The sequence below is a fragment of the Ceratotherium simum genome, chromosome 2 (assembly GCF_057802395.1).
Source record: "Ceratotherium simum simum isolate JZ-2026a chromosome 2, ASM5780239v1, whole genome shotgun sequence".
Lineage (NCBI taxonomy): Eukaryota > Metazoa > Chordata > Mammalia > Perissodactyla > Rhinocerotidae > Ceratotherium > Ceratotherium simum.
The window spans coordinates 72,099,172-72,114,761 of NC_141901.1; the positions used below are offsets into that span (position 1 = coordinate 72,099,172).

At 38.7% G+C, this 15,590-nt stretch overlaps 1 protein-coding gene across 4 annotated transcripts in view; it reads right to left on the reverse strand.

Moving 5' to 3' along the window:
- Positions 1-15,590, reverse strand: part of BTBD8 (BTB domain containing 8) — a 78,620-nt gene that overhangs the window by 54,464 nt on the left and 8,566 nt on the right. For 3 of the 4 annotated variants that reach the window (XM_087447568.1, XM_004420851.3, XM_087447574.1), the window contains one exon: positions 7,300-7,535. In XM_087447568.1, coding sequence (XP_087303694.1) covers positions 7,300-7,535 — 236 coding nt within the window. Of the gene's footprint in view, positions 1-7,299; positions 7,536-15,590 lie in introns of those variants that run through there. The other variant, XM_087447581.1, reaches the window with a different exon arrangement.

Sequence of the window (15,590 nt, forward strand, 5' to 3'; positions counted from 1 at the left end):
CAGTATGTAACTGCAGGGCCTCCAGGACCAGTTCAACTCACCCCATCTTATCAAGAGAGTGATTAAGAACTGACCCCATCTTATCAAGAGAGTGATTAAGAACTGCCTTTCAGAAAATTTGCAAAGTCATGTAGCCAGAGCATGCGCAGAAGAAGAAATCTTGACCTGAAATGACTGCAGAACCAAAGATTCTCCTCCCCATGGAACCAAAGGACTGGACATGACCAGAACTCAAAAGTCAGACTCGTGATCAGAAGCGAGGAATCCCTCATTCAGGAAGATCCAGTGTTAAAATTCCTTCCCCATCTCATCATAAATGCTTAGAATCCTATCATAAAAGTTTAGAACCTCATCATAAAGTTTAGAACCCTGTCATAAATGTTTAGAACCTTACCATAAATGCTTGAAGCCCATCAATCAAAACCTGTCCCACCAGAGTTTCCGTGTGCCAGCTGGTTCTCCTTAACCTCTTAAACTTTGCCCCAAATCCTGAATCGGGCACATGCCCCCTGTTTCCCTGCAGATCAATCTCGCAGAATAAAGCTGATCTCTTTTCCCAAAGGCTGATGCTGTAATTAATTGGTTTGTTTATGCACATCGGGCAAGAAAACCCAATTTTGCACAGTAACAAGTACATCTGGTGAGAATCAGACACTGGGCACAGAGTCCCACTGACCAAATTTACAAATTTATATATTTACAAACCAGAATGCCAATATTGGCACTACTATCAAAAGGGATCCAGAGTCCAGCCACTACTCAATATCTCCACTGATACCACTCTGTTCCAAGCCACCATCAACTCTCACCTGGATTTCTGCAATAATTTCCTAACAGGTCTTCCACTCTTGACTCCCGTAGTCTATTTTTAACAAGGATTCAGAGGCATGTTTTTAAAATGTAATTCAGATCATGGCCAATCCCAGTTCAAAACCACATGGCTTTCTCCATTTCTTTTAGAGCAAAAGCTGAAGTCTTACAATGGCTTCCCAGGCGCCACAACATCTGGCTCCTCACTACCTCTCTGACTTCACTGCCTACTCTTCTGCTTATTTCCACACTGAACTCTTTCGCATTCCTCCAAATGGCAGGTTATGTTCCCATCTTAGGATATCTGCACTGCCATTCTGTCTGTCTTGAATACTCTTCTCCCAGATATCCACTTGGCTAACTCCCTTACTGTCTTCAAATCTTTGTTTAATCATCACCTTTTCAATGAGGCTGACCCTGACCACTCATCTAAAATTGCAATTCCCATCACTAGCACTCCCAATCCCCCTTTCTCTGTCCTATTTTTGATACAGCATGTCACCTTCTAACTTCTTTTCTATGTTTATTATCTCCAACCCTACTTTACCTTCTCTAACTAGAATATAAGTCCAAAGGTGCTGAAAGTCAATTTTAGTCTTTGAAGTATTCCTCAGATCTAGAACAGTGTCTGATACATCCTAGACCCTCACTAAATATTTATTGAATAAATTAATGTATCAAATACTATATAATAAAGATTTTTGAAGGGAAAACATAAAACTCCAACCCAAATTAGGCAGGAGAAGAGGGGAGATCCTACTACTTTTAGATATTCCTATAGAAGACTTAAAGCACATAAATTAATGGGAGATACCCAGCAGAAATAATCTTCATTTTGATGATTAAAAGATCAGAGTCTAATCTTTGACACAAAGGGAAAATCTAGAAACTTTTCAAAAGAAAACCAAGTTAATTTGATGGATGATGACTTGCTGGGCAGAGTATCTCAACTCCCATTTATGTATTCAAATTGCCTACTGAACTTGAATATATCACAGTGTGGTATAATAAAAATATATATTTGGTCTTTGTCCCCAAGTTCCTGGAACAGAGCTCCTAAAACTCTTGGAATTCCCTAAGTTAAAGGAGTATTTTTTTTTTTTGGTATTCATAACAAGCCTCTTTCAACCACACCTGCGTTTATGCTAATATGGTGACTCAGGGCGGGGCCCCTAGACAGCTTCATGATGGTGGCTGGCCACCAGAAAGACCTAACATGTGATTAGAGTGCGAACTTTCAGCCCTATTTCCCAACCTTCTGGGAGGGAAGTGGGGACTGGAGACTGAGTTATAAAAACTCTTGAGCAATGAGATCCAGGAAGCCATTGGTTGATGAACACACTGATGTGCTGGGAGGGTAGTGCACCCTGAGAGAGCACAGACATTCCTTCTGTGTACTGCCTCTTCCCCCCATACCTCACCCTATGCATCTTTTCCACTTGGCTGTTCCTGAGTTTTGTATCTTTTATAATAAACTGGTAAATGTAAGTTAAATGTTTTCGTGAGTTCCGTGGGTTGTTCTAGCAAATTATTGACTCTTGGAGAGGGGTGGTCATGGGAACTCCCAAATTTGTAGTCACTGGGCACAAGTGTGGGTACTACAGGGGAGCAGAATATGTCAACTCAAAGCATGCCACTCTGGCATAAAGATTATTTTGAGCTAAAGGGAACTGAGAACCAGCAGATGCAGGAAAAGCTCTTTACCTCCCCCCAACTGCCTAAAAATAAAGTAATAAATTTCTCCTTTTGTTAAAAAACTTACATTTATAAAGGAAACTTCCATTTGTAAAGATATCTCCTTACCAGGAAGAAACTACTCTTATCATATGACATATCTCTTATCACTAGATTGTCATCTGAATAACAAGACAACTTTTACTTGCCATATGTTTTCTCCCCTCACCTTCCCATAACTTGCCTCCACCAACCAGTAGCCCAAACCCCTTTCCTTTGTTTAGTCAGAGATGGCATACAAGCCTCAATCACCTGGCCACCCTCCTTGAGTCCCATGTCTTTGTGAGACTCCCAGAGCAAAAGTAGGTAATGAAAACCTTTTTTTCCCCTCTTGTTAATCTATTATTTAAGTTTAATTCTTAGGCCAGCCACAGAACCTAAGAGGATAGAAGGAACTTTTTACTCTTGTTGAAATAAATTTCTATGCCGAAGAAGGAGCCACTGCTGCCTGGGGTGCCACATCAGCAAACCAAACTTTTGTGTTCCTGTAAATGCTCCACTTGACCAGAAACAGTGTACCCAGTCAGCCAATCCCCAACTGCCAAGCCAACTCGGGGCTCCGTACTTATTTCCTTGTTCCTTGGTCCTTTTAAATAAGGTCAGATATGCAACCCCAGCCAATCATGCCCTATTTCCACGTTGCCCCTTCTAGCGCTCTATAAAACTCGCTCTTGCCCAAAATCCCCATGGAAGCGTGCTCTACTGCTTGTGAGGTGCTGTAATTCCCCAATCCATGGATTGTTTTCCTTTGAATAAAGGACATCAAACTCATTACTAAATTGTTTTAGTTTTGTCATTTGACATTCCCCTGTAGTAGCCTAGACACCCCATTTGCGGCTAGCATCCGAAGTGGGGATAATCTTGTGGGACTAAGCCCTTAACCTGTAGGGTCTGTGCTAACTCTGGACAGTTGGTGTGAGAAGTGAATTGTTGGATACCCAGTTGGTGTGGAGAACTGGTTGGCATGTAGAAAAAAACCACTTGTGGTGTCAGGAAAAAGAAGCAACACAATCATAGAAACTTAATGTTCCTCAACATGAAGTCATTATTCCAGTCTACCATAAACTTGCTTTGCTTATACTCCATAAGCCTAAAAACAGTACCACCCAAACTCCTTAAAACGGTTTATGAGTAAGGTGACCATATGTCTTGCTTTGCCTGGGACAGTCCCTCTTAATGCCTGTTGCTGCAGAATAATTACAAATAGCAATAATAATTTTTCACCTTTCACTCTCTCGAGGGTGCCAGTTTGTATAATAAAATATAAGGTTATTCTTTATATAAGGCTCTTCATGATCTGCCTTCTACTTACATTTCCAGGCTCATCTCTTACTATGAACATTCCTGTCTCCTACGCCACTCCACTCCCACAACAAACCATTTCCGGTTTTCCGAATTTGTTACATGCCTGGCTCTCTCTGCCTCCAGACACGTTGTTTCCTTTGTCTGGAATACTTCTCCTCTAAACTCTTTTTGCCTGGTTAACGCCTGCTTTTTCTTCGAGATTCAATTCAGACATCGCTCCCTCCATGTAGCTTTCTCTGGAAGCCTGAGTCCAGGTAACATGTCCCCTATTTGTGTCCTCATAACACTTTGTACATAACCTACCTGATTATATCTCCTACTAGACTGCAGGACAAGAACACTATCTCTTTTGTTCACTCTTAAATCTTCAAAACCTAGCACAAAGTCGATACCCAATTAAATAATGTGATGAATAATTAGAATGGCTTTCCAGAAATAAATAGCAAGTACAAAAGCACAGAAGTGACAAAATACAGTTCTCGGGGTTGGGGGGTGGGAGGAATGACACCAAGTAATTCGGTAAGACTAGAGTTTTGGGGCGTACTGGTGAGTTGTGAGGAGAGGAGGCAGCAGAGTTCTAGGCAGGAGCCAGTTCATGAAATCCCCTTATACCAGGAGAAAGAATTTGAAACTTATATTAAGACTAAGGGAGACTACTGAAGAATTTTAATAAGTGGAGTGCCATGACAGACTTGCAATGAACATTGTTCCATACAATATAAATGGAGAGTGGCACAACGAGAGGCCTGGTGACTAGTTGGGGTGCAAATTCTCCAGGAAAATAGCAAAGTTCTGAAATAAAGAAATGGCAGGAGGATAAAGAAGAGAAGTATTTAAGAATATTTAGGAGATAAATCAACAGACATGGTCATGAATCGAATGAAGGGTAAAGAGAGCAACTAAGTAGAAAGATGGTGATATAATTCACACTGATAGAGTATTTAAAAAAGAGAGCAGGTTGCCAGAGGTGGGTAACTAGGTCAGTTTGAGACAACGTAAATTTTGAGATATTTAAGGTATATTTAGACAGATATGTCTAGTAAGTGGTTGGATATGAAGCTCAAAAAAAATTGGAGAATATCATTATTTAAGGAGCAGAAAGATGATGTGCCAGTGAAGGAGACTGAGGAGTAGCCAAGAAGGAAAATAAAGAGAGCACAGTGTCATAGAAGACGGAGGAAATTTCAAGGAGGGCGACAACGACGGTATGAAAGACTGCAAAGAAGTTAATAAGATGTGGACCACGAGTGTCTGTTAAACTAGTAAACATGGCGGTTTCCCATGGAGTAATGGAGAAAGTAGTTAAAAGGCAGGGGGGTGAGGGGTAAACGAGCTCTTTTCACTTATACTCATAACTTGTTTGGCCACTTTATTGGGTTGCTATGGGGCCATGGCAGAGCTCTAGACTAGAGGCAGGAAAAATGGGTATCAAATACCAGCTCTGCCAACTGCTCTGTGTGGCCTTAGGAAAGTCCCTTATACTCTCTGAGTCTTGGAATCCTCATCTATAAAATCAGTCTGTAACCACTTACTTCTTACGGTTCTTTGAGACTGAATGAGATAAAATATATGAATGGATCTACCTCAAAGCCTAGAATGGATAGACATTCATTCATTCATTCACCATAACTAGATATAGTAAATGTATATAAAAGGAATCTGAGCTTAAATCAGTTTTTTCTCATTATTATTGTTGTTGCACTAAACATCACTAGTAAAATCCTTTAGTTAACAGATACTTTCAAATACATTCAATTCTGCTATAACACTTGTTTTGAAAACATGAGTTTGATCCAACACAATTGATATATTAGAGAACAATTTGAGCATAACATGAGTTCTTCATTTGCTTAGGTGCAAGTACATCCACGAGAAACCCGAGGTCAATGCAGAAAACTGCACCCAGCTGAACTGAGCCATGTAATAATACACAAAACACACATAAACACCTAAAACATCCACCAAATATCTCAGTTCACACCCATCCATATCTAGTGTTACAAATTCCATCTGATTTCAGATAATCAACTGTTGAGAGAACATTTTCTATGAATATTTTTGTGTTTCTGTGTGATCTGGCCTTTCTGAACAGAGCACTGGCAAATTTGGATAAAGGATGATTAAACAGCGAACATGCCTTGGAAACTAGAGATAATGTGATGCTCCAGAAAGTTTTAGAGACTTTCCTCTCCCCTGAACCATTTCCTTACACTCCAGGGTAGTAAAGCTACCTTCCCCTCCCGTCCCCAGAGAAGATTTATTTACCTTCCAAAGTAAAGGTCTCTCTTTCTTTTTGTGCTGAGGAGAATAGGAAGATCTGCCAGCAGCCTATAAAAGTATCCTAAGTTTGGTGTTCCTCTCCTGTGGTGCAGGGTAACACCCTCACCACATAGCCTCATGGAGATAGGGGGTTGGGAATTGGTGCTAAGATGCTCTGTGAGTAATAAACAGCCTGTTCTCCCATCCAGAGACCTCGAGTTTCCTGTTAGAATATTTACTACATCTAAATCCAAATCCTTAACATCCTCCTTCTACCAATTCACAATAATTCACAAGCTGCAACCCTCTGACACCCAGTACCACAAACAAACTAAAGGTCTTTTTCAAAGTCAAATACCGTATTTATTGTAGTCTTTATGTATTTCTGAATCATTTAACGTGTAAAACTATGCTACCATTTTTCTTAGGTTCCTATCTTTATAAATGTGTCACAACAAAATTTTCAGTAATTTTTTGTGTCATGACAAAATATAACGGTGATTTTTTGTGTCACATGGTGTTTTTTAAGGAATGCATATATTGGGTTATAACAGAACTGACTCTATAGTCTGCTAAAGATTTTTTTTTTTTTGGTGAGGAAGATCAGCCCTGAGCTAACATCTGTGCTAATCCTCCTCTTTTTGCTGAGGAAGACTGGCTCTGAGCTAACATCTATTGCCAATCCTCCTCCTTTTTTTCCCCAAAGCCCCAGTAGATAGCTGTGTGTCATAGCTGCACATCCTTCTAGTTGGTGTATGTGGGACGCGGCCTCAGCATGGCCGGAGAAGCAGTGCGGCGGTGCGTGCCCGGGATCTGAACCCGGGCCGCCAGTAGTGGAGCGCGCGCACTTAACTGCTAAGCCACAGGGCCGGCCTTGCTAAAGCTTTTATTGGAGTAGATTAGAATAAGGATGATGACATCTGGAGGTTTAAAAGGAGAACTGTGAATTATGTGTGTATTTATTGATAATAACTCCATCTCCAATTACTTGGGAAAACTAGGAGTTGACCACATTATTATTTTCACTTACCCATAAAAAATTTACTGTCATTACATTTACTTTCATTTCATTTACTTATTAAAAAAAATTAGTAGAGCTGATTTTTTGAGTATACTTTTCTCTAACTGTATCAGAATATAATTACTTTTATTGCTATAAAATTTTATAAAAATCCACAAAAAATAGCTCACCAGTGGAAATTAAATTGTCCTCTCCATCGCAGATATCCTCTGGAATTTCACACTTCAGAAGAGAAGAATCAGATGATTTTTTACCTAAGAACTCTGTAGACGACCTTCCACCATTGTCTGTACACTTTTCAAAAGTGAAGTCATGTTTCTTTTGTGGTACCCCACTCTCCACTATCTTTTTCCTAAGAATTTCCTCTTCATAGTTTTTTATGTTTCTGTTTGATGAGTATACAACCCTAAAAGACAAAATATAAAATACTAATAAAAATAATGTTGGTGATTCTTAAAAACTAGTTTCCCAATGTGCTGCTTTCATATATAACAACTACATAATTTTAAAACCTTTTTAATCTGGGCTAACCATAGAAAGGTCAATCTAAAATAGCAGAAAGTTTGAAAAGTAGTCTATACAATTTTTTAATGTTAAAAAGATATACAATGCCAACAAATTAGATAACCTAGATGAAATGGACAATTCCCAGAAAGACACATACTACCAAACCTGACTTAAGAAGAAACAGAATATCTGAGTAGATCTATAACAAGTAAAGAGATTGAATTAGTAATCAAAAACTTCCCACAAGGAAAAACCCAGGACAGGGTGGCTTCACTGGTGAATTCTACTAAAGGTTTAAAGAAGAAATCCTTCACAAATTAAAAAAAAAAATAGAATAAGGCACTGCCCAATTCATCCTGTGAGGCCAGTATTATCCTGACACAAAAGCAGACAGAAGCATCACAAAAAAGAAAACCACAGGCCAATATTCCTTATTAATATAGATGAAGATATCCTCAACAAAATAATAGCAAACTGAATTCAGCAACATATAAAAAGGATTATACATCATGACCAACTGGGGTTTATCTCAGGAATTCAAGGGTGGTTAAACATATGAAAATCAATGTTATACACCATTTGCTATGGTCTGAATGTCTGTGTCCCCCGCCCCCCCAAATTCATATGTTGAAACCTAATGCTCAATGTGATGGTATTAGGAGGTAGGGTCTTTGGGAACTGATTAGGACATAAGAGCAGAGCCCTCATGAATTGGGATTAGTGCCCTTATAAAAGAGGCTCCAAAGAGATCCTTTGCCTCCTTCCACCACATGAGGACACAGAGAGAAGTTAGCAGTCTGCAACTCAGAATAGGGCCTTTATCGGAACCCTACCATGCTGGCACTCTGATCTTGGACATCTAGCCTCTGGAACTGTGATAAAAAAATTTCTGTTGTTTAAAAGCCACCCCGTCTATGGTATTTTGTTATAGTAGCCCAAATGTACTAAGACACCATATGGAAAAGAACCACATGAGATAGACACAGAAAAAGCATTTGACAAAATCCAACACCCTGTCATGATAAAATACTAAACAAACTAGGAATAGAAGGGAATGTGCTCAACTTTATAAAGGACATCTAAAAAAAATCATAGCTAAGAACATACTTAATGTTAAAAGACTGAAAGCTTTCCTCCTAAGATCAGCAAGAATGTCTACTCTCACCACTTCTATTCAACATTTAACTGGAGGTTCTAGCTAGGGCAATTAAGCAAAAAGGGCATCTGGATTGGAAAGGAATAAATAAAGCTATCTCTATTTACAGATGACAAACTTGTACACAGAAAATCCTTGGAAATCCACCAAAAAAACTATTTGTTAAACAAGTTCTGCAAGGTTGCAGAATACAAGATCAATATGCAAAAATCAATTGTACTTCTATATGCTAGCAATGAACAATCCAAAATGAAATTATAAAATAATTCCATTTACAATAGCATCAAAAAAATAAAGCACATAGGACTACATTTAACAAACAAGTGCAAGACTTGTACACCGAAAGTTACAAAACAATGCTAAAAGCAATTAAATAAATGAAAACACATTCTATGTTCATGGATTGTAAGATTTAATATTGTTAAGATGGCAATGCTCTCTGAATTGATCTACAGATTCAACGCAATACCTATTAAAATTCCAGCTGCCTTTTCTGCAGAAATTGACAAGCCAATCCTCAAATTCAAATAGAAATGCAAGGGACCCAGAATAGCCAAAACAATCTGGACAAAGAACAAAGTTGGAGGATTCCTGAATTCTAAGCTTCCTACAAAGCTACAATCATCAACACTGTGGTACTGGCATGAGGATAGACGTATAGATCAGTGGAACAGAACTGAGATCCAGAACATACATTTATGGGCAAATAATTTTCAACAAGGGTGTTGTGATATTGTGATTTACAATAAGAAATATATATTTGGTTTTTGTCCACTGTTTCTGGCACACAGCTCCTAAAACCCTAGTAATTTCCTATATAAGAGCCATAGGGACATCTTTTGTTATAACACTTAGTTTTGTTCCTAGTTCCTGAAACAGCTCCAGAAGAATAAAGGCAAAATAGATGTCTTTTGTTATTCATAACAAGCACCTTTCAACCATACCAGAGTTTACATTAATGAGGTGACTTTTGGAAAGCCCCTAAGGATGGGGGCTGGTTGCCAGGGGGACCAACAATGTGATTAGAGAGTTGGCACTTTCAGTGCCCTCTCCCACCTCTGGGGAGGGTAGAGGTTGTGTTAACCACTAATGACCAATGATTTAATCAATCACGCCTATATAACGAAGTCTCCATAAAAACCCTAAAGGATGGGGTTCAGAAAGCCTCCAGGTTGGTGAACACATGAAGGTGCTAGTGAAGGAGCGGTATGCCCAGAGCGGGCATGGAAGCTCCACGCCCATTCCCACATGCCTTGCTCTACGCATCTCTTCTATCTGGCTGTTCCTGAGTTATATTTGTTTATAATAAACCAGTAATCTAAGTAAAATGTTTTCTTGAGTTGTGTGAGCTGCTCTAGCAAATTAATCCAACGTGAGGAGCCAGTTGGTCAGAAGCACAGGTAACAACCTGGACTTGTGATTGGCATCTAAGCGGGGGTGGGAGGACAGTCTTGTGGGACTGAGCTCTTAACCTGTGGGATCTGATGCTTTCTCCAGGTAGATAGTGTCAGAACTAAGTTACATCTGTAGGATACCCAACTGGTCTCTGGAGAATCTCAGAATTGCTTGGTGTGGGGAAAAATCCCCACACATTTCACGACCAGAAGTGTCAAAAGTGAAATATTCTATGAGTCGAGTATTAAGAGTATAGGAGATCCACAGGAGTGTGTTTTTCCTTTACAGGTGTCCAGACAATCTAACGAGAAAAGAACAGTCTCTTCAAAAAATGGTCCTGGGACAACTGGATATCCAAATGCAAAAGAATGATGTTGGACCCTAGCCTCACACTAGACACAAAAATTAACTCAGAATAGGTCAAAGACCTAAATGTAAAAACCAAAAGTATAAAACTTTTATAAGTATACATCGGTATAAATCTTCCTGACCTTGGATTAGGCAATGGTCTCTTAGATATGACACCAAAAAGATAAAGTGGAAATCATAGGAATTTAAAACTTTTGTGCTTTCAAGGACACCATCAAGAAAGTTAAAAGACAACCCACAGAATGGGAGAAAACTTTTGCAAATCATATATCTGATAAGTGACTTGTATCGAGAATATATAAAGAATTTCTACAACTCAATAATATAACGACAACCCAATTAAAAAATGGGCAGGGCCTTAGTGGTTAAGTGCGCGCGCTCCGCTACTAGCGGCTGGGGTTCGGATCCCAGGCACGCACCAACGCATTGCTTCTCCGGCCATGCTGAGGCCCTGTCCCATGTACAGCAACTAGAAGGATGTGCAACTATGACATACAACTATCTACTGGGGCTTTGGGGGGGAAAAAAAAAAAAGGAGGAGGATTGGCAATAGATGTTAGCTCAGAGCCAGTCTTCCTCAGCAAAAAGAGAAGGATTAGCATGGATGTTAGCTCAGGGCTCATCTTCCTCACAAAAAAAAAAAAAAAAAGGAAAAAAAGAAAATACACTTAATGTAGTTAAATATAGTTAATACAGCAAGACACCCATCCCACCCGCTTCCAGCCCAACTAGTATAAGGGAAGTGGGAGAAAATTACCACCTGAGAAAGCTGCAGTGGAAATGGAATCCTTTGTTCTATGCTGTTCTATGTGTTTACCTGATTGACACTCTATCCTAGCATCTCCCAGTTACTGATGTTAAACTGAAACTCAAAGGTATTCCCTCCTTCACACACATATGCACACACACTCTCTGACAACTATAACAGGGTAAGTCTTCTTGGTAAATCAAAGATTTTTAAGATTCTACGTTGAATTTTAATCATGAGGTCACAAAGCAGAAACTCCTTTCCATTGCCAATCATTTGAGCCATATCTGAAGTCACTGTATATAGAACAATTTTTCAAAGACTGTATTTCCTACTCTAACTCAAGGACATACCAAAGGACTCTACCATAAGCAGCAACATAACAGAATATTTTAAAATCTTTATTGGTTATTTAAAGAGAAAGGATGTGCATTGAAAACACTTATAAGGTCTGATTTTCATATAGTAAAAATTCAAAAACCTATTTTATCAGAATTTTTACTAAAAAAATTTTAATCTCAATATTTTACATTATAATCCTCTCTTTATGCTTTCTATTAATATAGACAAATTTCAATGCAATCTTCTAAAAAAAGGGAGGGGGTGCATCACAAGCACTTTCTATGTGCAAGACACGACATGAGATACCACTGGCAATGTTCACATCAATGAGACGATCTAATTTCAAGGAGCTTATGCAACCACAGACATACATGACTAACCTAATACAAAACAGAATGTGATTAAGTGCTTAAAATAGAGGATTGTGAAGTGCTATGAAGCACAAAGCCATCTACTCCAACTTCCTTGTTCTAAATATGAGAAAACAGGCTCAAAGAAACGATAAAACAAGATAATGCACAGCCAGAAGGCAGGTCCCTGTCTTGTTGCCGAATCCAGTGCTTCCTCCACTCTATCATACTGTCTCTCATTCAATCTTTTTTCCTATTACTTTGAATGATAACAAAGGGTAACATTGATATAATTTCTCCCTTTGTCTAACATATAAAAATTTGACCTATCTCAAGCATCTTCTTGTAAACATAAACTCAATAGCTGAAGAAATGTATAATTTCTCATTGAGCCTACTACTATGAATAACACTTATTAAAATGTATTCAGTGCTTACTATATGCCAGGCCACTATGCTAAGTGCTTTATAAGTATCTCATTTAATCCTCACAACAATAGGTATTGTTATTTTGTCCATTTTTCAGGTGAGGAAACTAATGGTAAGTGATTAGTCCAAATTTTATACAGTTAGAAGTGGTAGACCTGGTTGGACTACAGAGCTTGCTCTTACAATAACTAGAAAAAAATGTGTACATTTTAAAATTGATAGTTGGAACTCAATAATAAGCCTATGATCTACACTGGAAAATGATAATAATTTTCTAAATTGCACTTAAAAGTATCTGATTAAATTATAGTATGTCATACTGTTCTCACACATAGGGGAAGCCAAGGTTAGGCAATTTTCTTTTTTTTTTTTTTTTTCTTTTTTTTTTTTAAAGATTTTATTTATTTTATTTTTTCCCCCCAAAGCCCCAGTAGATAGTTGTATGTCATAGCTGCACATCCCCCTAGTTGCTGTATGTGGGACTCGGCCTCAGGATGGACGGAGAAGTGGTGCCTCGATGCACACCCGGGATCCGAACCCGGGCCACCAGCATCGCAGCGCGCGCACTTAACCACCAAGCCACAGGGCCGGCCCTAGGTAATTTTCCATTTATGGTTATAGGAGCTTTATATAAGAAACTCTGAAATAATAAAAGAAAAACAGATCACTCAAGCAACTGTCAGAGCATAAAATGAAGAAAAATAAGCCAAATCGCACAAATATATTTAAAATTTAACTACCCAAAATAATTTTCTACACTAAAGTCAACATGATTTTGATTATAAGCATAGTTATGTCAGCAAATAACTAAAAGACTAGCATCTAAAAAGCACCTAGCATCTAGGACATAAAAACACAAAAATCCAACTTTGATTTCTCAAAAAAGCCAAACTGATAATCGGCACTGGCATTAAGGACAGACATACAGACCAATGGAATAGAACTGAGAGACCAGAAACAAACCCTAAGGTTTATCTGTATATTAGTCAGCTCTGGCTGCCATAACAAAATATCATAGACTGGTGGCTTAAACAACAGCAATTTACTTCTCACAGTTCTGGAGGCTGGAAGTCGCACATTATGGTGCCAGCATGGTTGGGTTCTGGTGAGAACTCTATTCGTGGCTTGCAGTCAGTCACCTTCTCACTGTGTCCTCACGTGGCAGAGAAGAGAGAGAGAACAAGCTCTCTGGTGTCTCTTCTTACAAGAGCACTATTCCCATCACGAGGGTCCTACCCTCGTGACCTCATCTAAACTTAATTACCTCCCAAAGCACAATCTCCAAATACTATTACATTGAAGGTTAGAGCTTCAACATATGAATGGGAGTGGGGGGAGCTGGGGAGCAATTCTGTCCATAGCAATGGGCAACTGATTTTCAACAAGGGTGTACAGACAATCCGATGGGGAAAGAGTAGTCTCTTCAAAAATGGTGCTGGGGGGCCAGCCCGGTGGCGCAGCAGTTAAGTGGAAGCGCTCCGCTGCGGTGGCCTGGGGTTTGAAGGTTCGGATCCCTGGCACGCACCGACGCACCGCTTGTCAAGCCATGCTGTGGTGGCGGCCCATATAAAGTAGAGGAAGATGAGCATGGATGTTAGCCCAGGGCCAATCTTCCTCAGCAAAAAAGAGGAGCATTGGCATCGGATGTTAGCTCAGGGCTGATCTTCTTCACACACACAAAAAAATGGTGCTGGGACAACTAGATATCCACACACAAAAGAATGAAGTTGGACCCCTTCCTTACACTACACACAAAAATTAACTCAAAATGGATCACAGATCTACATGTTAAAAGCTAAAAGCATAAAACTATTAAATTCTTAGACGAACACATAAGAATAAATCTTTATGACCCTGGATTAGGCAATGGTTTCTTATCTATAATACCAAAAGCACAAACGACAAAAGAAAAATTAGATAAACCAGGCTACATTAAAATCGAAAACTTTTGTGTTGCAAATGATACCATCAAGAAAGTGAAAAGAAAACCTACAGAATGGAAGAAAATGTTGGCAAATCATATGCCTGATAAGAGTCTAATATTCGGAATATATAAAGAACTCTTATAACTCAATAATATAAAGATAAATAACCCAATTGAAAAGATGGACAAAGGATGTGATTAGACAGTTTTCCAAAGAAGATACAGACATGGAAAATAAGCTCATGAAAATACACGAATATCATTAGCCATCAGAGAAATACAAATGAAAACCACAATGATATACCACTTCATATTCAATAAGAGGGCTATAGTAAAAAAGACAGAAGATAATAACAAGTGTTATGGGGATGTGGAGAAACCGAAAGCCTCATACATTGCTAGTGGGAATGTAAAATGATACAACCCCTTTGGAAAAAGAATATGGTAGTTCCTCAGAAAGTTAAACCTCCTAGGTATATACCCAAGAGAAATGAAAATGTAGGTTCACACAAAAATTTGCATATGAATGTTCATAGCAGCATTAGCCATAATAGCTCAAAAGTGGAAACAACATAAATGTCCATCAACTGATGAATGGATAAACGAAATGTGGCATAGCCATACAATGGAATATTATTTGGCAATAAAATGAAATGAAGTACTGATACATGCAACAACATGGATAAACCTTGAAAACATTATGCTTAGTGACACAAGCCAGTCACAAAAGACAACAAATTGTATGATTCCATTTATGTGAGAAGTCCAGAATAGGCAAATCCACAGACACAGAAAGTAGATTAGTGTTGCATAGGGCAGAGGGGTGAGGGAATAGAAAGTGACAGCTAATTGTTATGGGGTTTCTTTTCGGGCTGTTGAAAATGCTCTAAAATTAAATTGTGGTCATGCTTGCACAACTCTGTATAAAAACTAAAATCACTGAATTGTACACTTCAAATGGGTGCATTACACCTGTGATACGTGAATTATATCTCAATAAAGATGTTTTTAAAAACTAGTAGTTGACAAATTTGTAGTACTATACAATGACATAATTGCCAGTATTGGCTTTAAAACTTAGTTCCACATTTGCTTGTGATCATTAAGCACTGAAATCAAGAATCACTAACCAGTACATACCTAGTCCTTTACACAGAACCTTGTCCATAATAGGGCACAACAAATATCTGCTGAATAAGTGTATGTGAGGGGTGGTGTGACAGAAAACAACTAAAATATCAT